The sequence below is a fragment of the Lepeophtheirus salmonis genome, chromosome 13 (assembly GCF_016086655.4).
Source record: "Lepeophtheirus salmonis chromosome 13, UVic_Lsal_1.4, whole genome shotgun sequence".
Lineage (NCBI taxonomy): Eukaryota > Metazoa > Arthropoda > Copepoda > Siphonostomatoida > Caligidae > Lepeophtheirus > Lepeophtheirus salmonis.
In genome coordinates, this window is record NC_052143.2 from 41,276,196 (window position 1) to 41,284,679 (window position 8,484).

General features: G+C 30.5%; 1 protein-coding gene across 2 annotated transcripts; it reads left to right on the forward strand.

Moving 5' to 3' along the window:
* The first annotated feature begins 3,051 nt into the window (after nucleotides 1-3,051).
* LOC121127957 (methyl-CpG-binding domain protein 2) lies at nucleotides 3,052-7,539 on the forward strand. Of its 2 annotated transcripts, none has more exons than XM_040723538.2 (5): nucleotides 3,052-3,193; nucleotides 5,580-5,889; nucleotides 5,952-6,066; nucleotides 6,918-7,187; nucleotides 7,244-7,539. In XM_040723538.2, exons 1-5 carry the CDS (start codon nucleotides 3,169-3,171, stop codon nucleotides 7,400-7,402), a joined length of 879 nt encoding a protein of 292 aa, XP_040579472.2. In that variant the 5' UTR covers nucleotides 3,052-3,168; the 3' UTR covers nucleotides 7,403-7,539. The 2 variants fall into 2 exon arrangements, with proteins under 2 accessions (XP_040579472.2, XP_071749029.1); XM_071892928.1 differs by lacking the exon at nucleotides 3,052-3,193 and adding an exon at nucleotides 5,340-5,502.
* The last annotated feature ends 945 nt before the right edge of the window (nucleotides 7,540-8,484 follow it).

The following is an 8,484-nucleotide window of genomic DNA, read 5'->3' on the forward strand; positions in this document are numbered from 1 at the left end:
TCCTCAGTATGGGTTTTAACGATGTTTATAAGGAATTCTATCTTACGTGTTTGAAATTTATTTATCAAAATTAGAACTATAAATCAATGTTCTAGATGAGAGGTTATAAACATATATATTTTATAAACCTTCGGCTTATTTTCAAAAATGGACTACATTTTACTTGTTAATTGGGTGTGCCCTTATCAGACTAGTGGTTACGGTTCTTAAACCGAGAACGCAATATATTGCTTATCGGTCTAGATTCTTGTGATTTTGTTCCAATTTAGAATATATAAAGAAAATACAATATATATTGTAAAAAATAAATTAGCTTTTATTAATAAGACAATTTTATTACTTTTTTTTTTACAATTGCACCGTTTTCCATTGATTTTTTTACGTCTCCAGGGTGATTCAGTTGGATCTGAGTTCTAAATAGTTAAGGGTTTCATATGGATCTGGAGAAATTGTTTTAGTGACCAGACGGTATAAATAAAAGATGGAAGGGTTGGGACATATTATGGATGCAAGTCCGCTATTAAGCTTGTCGGGGCCCTATAATATGATAACTGTAATATTTCTTAAGCCAGGTTTTGCCAAACATTACTATACCAAGGTCCCCTACACTAATACATTTTTAGCTGAGGTCCCCTTTATACAGAATATCTATGTGTAGACTGAAAACAATTCTCCATTTTCTTACGCCCCCTAGCCTCACTCACAGCCCCCACTTTGGAAAACATTGTCTTAAGCAACCCTTATTTTTGGGGTTCCTGCTGGAACTTGGAGTATTACGCGCTCTGCTTATAAGGTAGCTGCGGCCTTGTTTGTATATAATATCATATCCTGGGACCGAATTTTCTAGCGAAGCACCTTATTTAAGTGGCTATTACCAAACTGAGCCTGTATATAAAAGAACCGAAACCGTTGAAATAAAAGAACTGAGACCGATAGAATCGCAGAATCGGGCACAACCTTGCATGAAAATTATTAGTAGCATAATCTTAATTGAAACTAGAAAACCGACCAACCAAATATCAAAGGGTCGTTTTTGACCCCTATACTATAAAACAATATATTTGACTATAAATAAACCATTATTTTATTTCTTACCTATATAAGCTATATACAATTTATCTATGTCCATTAGACTGTAACGAACTGACAAAAGTTGAGAATTTGGTATCGCCTGATATTTTTATTTTGTTTTTATTACTCTAAACAAGAAAATAACTATCAAAAATAGTAAAAAAAAATAGTCTAGTAGATATAATCTATAGGACACCAGAAAACGAGTTAGCTCAGTTTATGAGACCATTGAGCTCAGTCACTATGTGGAATAGAGGTAATTTATTAGTATGAAGTTCACACACTATTCGAACAAGTCTATGGACCAAAAGATTATCGATTATTTCCACTCTGAGAATGTTCTACATCTTTATTATCACGCTCTAAGGAAGAAGATAGACAATTCGGGATATTAAAAATAAGGGATGAAAGTGATTTGGGAGATATCAGTGTACGGTCATACTGTTAACCTAACCTCGATCGGAATGTTTCTTCAATTATCAATATCAAGGATTATAACAACGCCACTGGACCTTTTATCACAGTAGGCATTCCTCAAAGTCAACTGAGTAGTTATATCGAAAGAAAAAAAAGAAATTAAATATTCATAATGAATGAAAAATATCAAAACATATTTATTGAATTTAAAACTAAGCTGAAATTTTACTTTTCAAATCTCTTTTTTTTATAACAAGTGTGTAATATACTATTATCAAGTATACTTTAGTTACTCATTTATGCCCGATAAGACACCCTATTTTACAAAATTTTAAATGACGGAAAACGTTTAAATAAATGCGCGCTATACGCAGTGTCAAAAGAGAATATTTATTTATTGACAGCATGCTTGGAACTAAAATACTCATCCTTAGAGGCAAGTAAGAGAAATATAGTTGGAATATTGTTGTGAACTATATGTTTCATCTATAATACTTAATAATATAAAAATCCTTTAACATGATTCAAATCGATAATTTTAAAGACACAACATCATAATTTCCTTTTTTTCAATATTTTACAGATTTTCAAATCAAAACGCATCCATGAAGGACAATTTTTTTGGATGTTTGATGGTTATTTTCGAGTTAAAAAGAATAAAATGCAAAATAAAAAATATCAGGCAATACCAAATTCCCAACTTTTGTTATTTCGGTACACCCTAATATCCATATTTCCAGTATTATCTAGTTCTATTTTACAACATGTGACCCTAAAAATACACTGCTTTTGCCTTGTATTATCAATTATAAATTGATGTTAATATAAATATTGTAGTCTTTTCCTAGATAAGTTTGGGATGCACATCACAATTTGCTGTTTACATGTGCTAACAACCAGAATTTTGTGACAAGTTTATTGCTGATATATTGAGTCAAGGACTACTATTGGGTAAATGGACAAATGAACTTTAATGCGAACAACTGTAACTTCATAATTAACAATTATAAATTTGTCATAGCCGAGTATCTTTGATCGTTAAGTCAAATTTCAAAACTTGATGATTTCTTTGACACGATTTCGTCTCATTATGTTCTTTAATAATTATTGAAAATGTGAGGCACATTTTCGACCAAAGTTCTTCAACGGGTATGTTGGACAAACCTAATACGCCTCTGGTATACGTACATAAGTACAATAAACTTCTATTGTCATATTTCAATCATCAGCAATGAATTCAAGTCAATTTTCCTAACAGCAGCTGAGCCATGTCCTGGCTTACAAGTGACTATGTTTTGCACTGATGTACGAACAGCTATTAGTTCCATTTTTGTTTACTAAATTATCAGTAGAAGTATCCTTAGAAATTGTTGGTTATCTTTTTGTCTTCCAACTGTAGAAGCACCTCTCAACGTCATCACTTGAAGTTTCATCTACATCTGATTCCTCAAGAAGAGCATTTTCGGTGAAGTCAAAAGGGACATCAAAATCATTCAAATTATCGATTTCTTCATTTTCGGATTTATCGACAGATAAACTTTGCATGCATTTCAAGGCTTTTTCGGCTGAAACTCTTCGTGATAAAGTAAGCCAATCGCAAAAGCTAAGTTGAAGACAAGATATTACAGTGAACAGGTTCAAAACTTGAAAATAAATGAATAGTTTAGTCTATTCGTATGAATGCGTTGGGTAAAAGGAAGTAGAGGTAAATATAACTTAGATTGCCTGGTTGAATTTTCTTAAAATATTTAAGGGCTATCAATTTATAATATAATGTTCTACAGTATAAGAGTCAAAAATGACCCATTGTTCTTTGGTAGTTCTAGAACTTATAAGTATAGGCACTAAAAAAAATACTTTTAGTCTCTTTATTTCTGATCTAGGGTGTTTTCAGGGGCATCTGCAGATTATTATAATTATTATTATTTTGGTTTTTTTTACAAGAGACCAAAAAAAAGAGGTTGAAATGTTTTTTGGAAGATTTTGACATAAAAAAATTATTATTTAGTGGTGAAGATATATTGATATTATTTTTTTTTTTGGGCGGGGGGGAGGGGGACTACTGCTAATTTTTAGTTTTTATTAAGTTTTTAGATTTAGGAAGCTACACAAAAAATTATATTACAACTAAAAAATGAACTTCCAAATTTTAAAATGGTTCAGAAATGACCCCTTGGTAGTTCTAGTGTTAATTATTTTGGTGTTTAGAGATTAACTTAATTATTAACAAAATACATATTTTGTAGTATACTTTTTATTCAAATAATAATTTTATTGCTTGCTAATAGTAAAATCAATTTATGAAGGAAATATAATTACTACTATTGACTGTTGAGCTCCGTTTTCGAATAAAAATATTAGTCTAATTTATTGATGATTCAAACGTGTTTTTTCATCCTAAAAAATGATTATTGTGAGGGTAGAGGTTAAGACCTCGGCTTGTATTATGTAGTATAAAGAACACGTGTGAGAAATTGAAAAGAATAAAACATTTATATTGTAAGATTACATTTTAAATTATTTAATTGATCTTATGGTAATCCCATAATCATCAAATAAGAAATAATAAACTACGTATTAAGCGTGATAACTATTCAAAATTAAAACTAATATAATTATGTCTTTTGTTGTAATAAAGTATCAAAATCGATAATAGCGTTCTAGGGTAAAATGTTGAGCGTATGCATGGATTTCGGTGTTGAGAAATCCATGGCGTATGCAACCTTCAATCTGATTATAATTAGCTAGTAAATAATTTTTTCAGGGAAAAATTGTTATAACATTGTTTCAGGAATTGAATTGGGCATTACAATTAGTTTAATCATTTGTAAAAAAAAAAATAATCTAGCCAATTATGGTTCCTAATGTTCGTGTAATTCTTCTTCTTTTTGTGAAATAGTAAACAAGCGTTCTTATTTACAAAAATGTCGACAGTCTTCTTTTATTCGAATTCAACTGATTAAGGCAAATAAAGTTAATGACTACTAATTAAAAGTAGGTATATTCCTGTGTTTCGAATTATTGTGAAGCTGCGTTCTCTAAAGTAGATTATTTATCATCCACTTTTAAAACACAGTAGTAGTACATATATATTTAGAAGATTTTTAAATTTTTGGCTTATATTGAACATATTTATACACTTTCCATTATTTTTATCATCAAACCAGAACCAAATAAATTTATCAATGTCTACGGAGGAAGGATTACTTATTCCATTTGATAAGAGGGGCGTCGGAAGCTTTCAAACATTTAAAAAGAAACAAATTTTCCTTTTTGGAAAAAAATGCTAGTTAATATATTTATTTATTAAATTTAAATGAAATAAATGGCCTCTTCTGCCTTTGTTTTGACGGCTCTGACTAAGGAATGAAAATTGAGGAAAAAAGTAAATATTTTATAAAAATTTAAATTAATTTAAGGAGTACCTCAATTAAAAAATAGGGTTAAGATGTAGTGATTCCCAATAGGTTATTATGTGAAAATAAAGTAATAAGAACATATTTTTTATTATTTTATCCTGTATGAGTTAAAAATTATAAATTTATAGTTGAATAGTTGTAATTAAAGCCTAAATAAGAGAACAGCTTGTAAAATATAGCCAAGTGTTCACTGTTCACCCACTAATGTTATGGTTAGAGACATAAATAAAAAATATTGTTAGATCAAACAAAACAATTAAGGGGTGGGGGAGATGAATAAATCTGTGATGAAAATGTGGGACATGATACTAAAATGTTTTGGAACCACTTCTATTGTGCGTAAATACTAAGATTTCCAAGGTGGTAACCTTTGTTTTGTGGTACCCGTGTGTATGAGCGGTTTAGTTGCAAATTAAGCTACGTACTTGTGAGGGAGGCCGGGAGAGGTAAAAAAGAAATTAAATTAAAAGATGTTCCCAAAATGTGAAATGATTATGAAATGAATTGCTCCAATGAGGAGCGAGGAAGTGACGAACTGAAGAAGTGAGGAGTGCGCTTTTTTCTTTTCTTTCTTCCTTCTTTTCTTTTCTACTTGGTTTGTTTATCTTTTTACGGGTCGTTGTTGTCAATTGAATAATATTAAAAATATATATTTAATATTATAACATATAGACGAAGGATCATCTCCAATGTATGGAAACGAAGGAGTGAGACGTGTTGAGGTGTCAACTCTACCCCGAGGATGGTGTCGTGAAGAAATATCCCGTGGGAACAGAACGGACGTGCATTACATTTCCCCTCTTGGGGTTCGAGTACGGAATCGAAACGAACTCGGAAAAGTGCTTGGGGAACATTATGATCTCACCGCCTTCGACTATTCCTCTGGGAAAATCCTTTCTTCATCCAATAACATCAGCAGCAGCAGCAGCAACAACAACAACGCAAATACGAATCACACGCATTCACAACATTCCATTTCTGCGTGAGTTCCACGGATTTCTCCTGTACTTGAGTAATGCACTCCTTCATTCTTTGTATTTCCAGGAGGAACCCTCAAAAACGCGCAAAGACCTATGACTTCACTAAAACCCTCAAAAATGACGCGTCCCTCGTTCCTCCTATTCGACAAACGGCCTCCATCTTCAAACAACCTGTAACTGTAGGTTCCATCTCTTTCATCTTCTTTTAGAAGTTAAACCAAAGATTGAAACTCATTTTACACTCAAATTTGAATAATTCCAGTAGATAACATTGAATGAAAATGTTTCTCTTTTCCCAAGTGCATTTAAAACTCCATTTAAACAATATTATATATTTACTTATTAAGTAAATTTTGAACATATTTAGTCGATAAAGTCAGTCAGTTTTCTTTGTTTTTGCTAATCAAACTGAACGTAACAATTATCAACTCTTTCCAACGTTAAGATTATGGAATTATTTTTCATATATCGAGGGTTGAGGGCCAAATTGTCGTAACTCAGAAATTACAAATATTAGCGTTATTTTCTGATTCTCATCCCATAAGTATAATATTTAAAAATAGAGATATTGAGACTGTTAAAATGAATTACTTAGATACATTTTATTGTAGAAATTGGAAAACATCATTATTCATTATAAAAAGAAAGAGTTTCCGAGCTTAAATCTGTAAAATAAATATTTGAATTACGACAACTTATGGCAGCAATATGCTCTAAAGATTATTATTGAATGCATCTTAGTAAATTTGATAAATAAATATGGGGTCAAAATAATGTTCCTCTTGTCCGGAGATTTAATATTAATGTTGCTTTTATGAGAAGTCGCTTAATTATTAAAAACTTTTTTATGAGAAAAAATGTATCTTATCCGAATTAGTCTATATTGAATCCAAATATCTTTTATTAAATGTAACATTATAGAGTAATTTTGAAAATCACAATAATTTATCTATAGTAGTTGCAAAACCACGTGACTTGTCAAACGTTTAGTATATATTAATATTAGGCTGTGTTTTTTCCACTCTCCTAGGTGCACAAAATACACAAAGAACACTCCAAAGTCAAATCGGATTTTAAAGGGGGTAGTAACAGCAACAGTGAGAAACCTCGACAATTATTTTGGGAAAAACGACTTTCTGGTCTAAGAGCCTCTTATCCTGATGAAGACTACGAACCCTTTTCTCTCCCTTCCAATATAACAGCGGTTGGACCTGGAGTGAATAATGATATTGTATTAGCATCTATTGCTACAGTGCTACATATGGGAAATGGCTCCATTAACGGTCAATCCAATAATAAAGTGCGTACATCTTTAACTTCAAATGACATAGCATTTTTTTTTCTTTTAATATTTAGGTAAATAATTTTGAGAAAAATCCTGGTGTATATGTGGATCCTGATCAGCCCCTTATTGGCGGAGTATCTGTGACACAAGCCGATGTTGAGAAACAGGAGGAACGGGTAGATGCTGCGAGAAAGGCATTAGAGGAGGCCCTTGAATCACTCACAGAGTAATAATTATCAGTGTCTCTATTTTGTATTATGATTCCTATATTTTTCATGACATGTTAACATTGTTTTCTGCAACAAATTGTATTATACCGATTTTTTTCTATAAATATAAATGAATTTACTAGTATCTGGAAAGTCAATTATGTATTTAAAATTTTATTTATGATTTAACCTGAAAAAAAAGTAACTTTATTAATAGAAATTATAAAATTATTGGCAATATATTGTTTTATGCAATATATTTTGACAACTAGTTCATTATCGTATATACTTGGCTCCTTATTAAGCTAATATTTATAATTTGAGTGAAATCGTATTTATGTATCTTTTAGCCGTATTCCCTATACTATCAAGTAATTAAAATGAAAAATCCCAATTTAAAAAAAATTTTAATATCAATTTTATTTCCTTATTCCATTTTATCATGGAATAAGGAAAATATGGATTGTCATTCCTTGTGAATTGTACCACATCATCACCAATTTTGATAATTTTTGGTCAGGATGCTTATTTCAACAAAACACACTGTCTGAAATTTTACTCTATCAAAGTTTGGCCCTTACTGAAGGATTCTTGAACTTCAGTGTGACATGTCTCCAGTTAATGTCAACTGATTTCTTTTTTTTTTATTATTCAAAATACTCATAAGAGCAATTGCTTTAAATAAAGCATTATTAGAAATAGTATTTCTGAAAAAAGTACAATGAAAACACAAATGCAAAATATAAAAAATGCCACCCTAGCCAAGTCGGTAAGTTCGATTTACTCATTTTTTTGTTAGAGTATACCATATGAGTATGCAAAAACAAACAAAAAAATAAAAATAGAATAGGGTTTTAATAAGATCATCTGCTTGTTAAAAATGAGTTTAAATTACTATTATACAATAAAAAATTAATTGTTGGACCACAGAAGTAAAAAATTTAGTTAAAAATGTATATTTTTGTGTTTTCAATTAAAAAAAATATAAATCAACAATTAAAAACCAGGCACAAAAAGGAATACAATATATTAAAGGCAGTTTCTAGGCTTTTTTAGGGGGTGGGGAGGGCATATCTTTGACAAATTGCTTTAATGACTTTTTT

Coding starts and splice junctions, on each gene's coding strand:
- LOC121127957 (XM_040723538.2), top strand. CDS start 3,169: ATGCGTTGGGTAAAAGGAAGTAGAG. Junction 5,890..5,951: donor TCACAACATTCCATTTCTGC/GTGAGTTCCACG, acceptor TTGTATTTCCAG/GAGGAACCCTCAAAAACGCG. Junction 6,067..6,917: donor TCTTCAAACAACCTGTAACT/GTAGGTTCCATC, acceptor CCACTCTCCTAG/GTGCACAAAATACACAAAGA.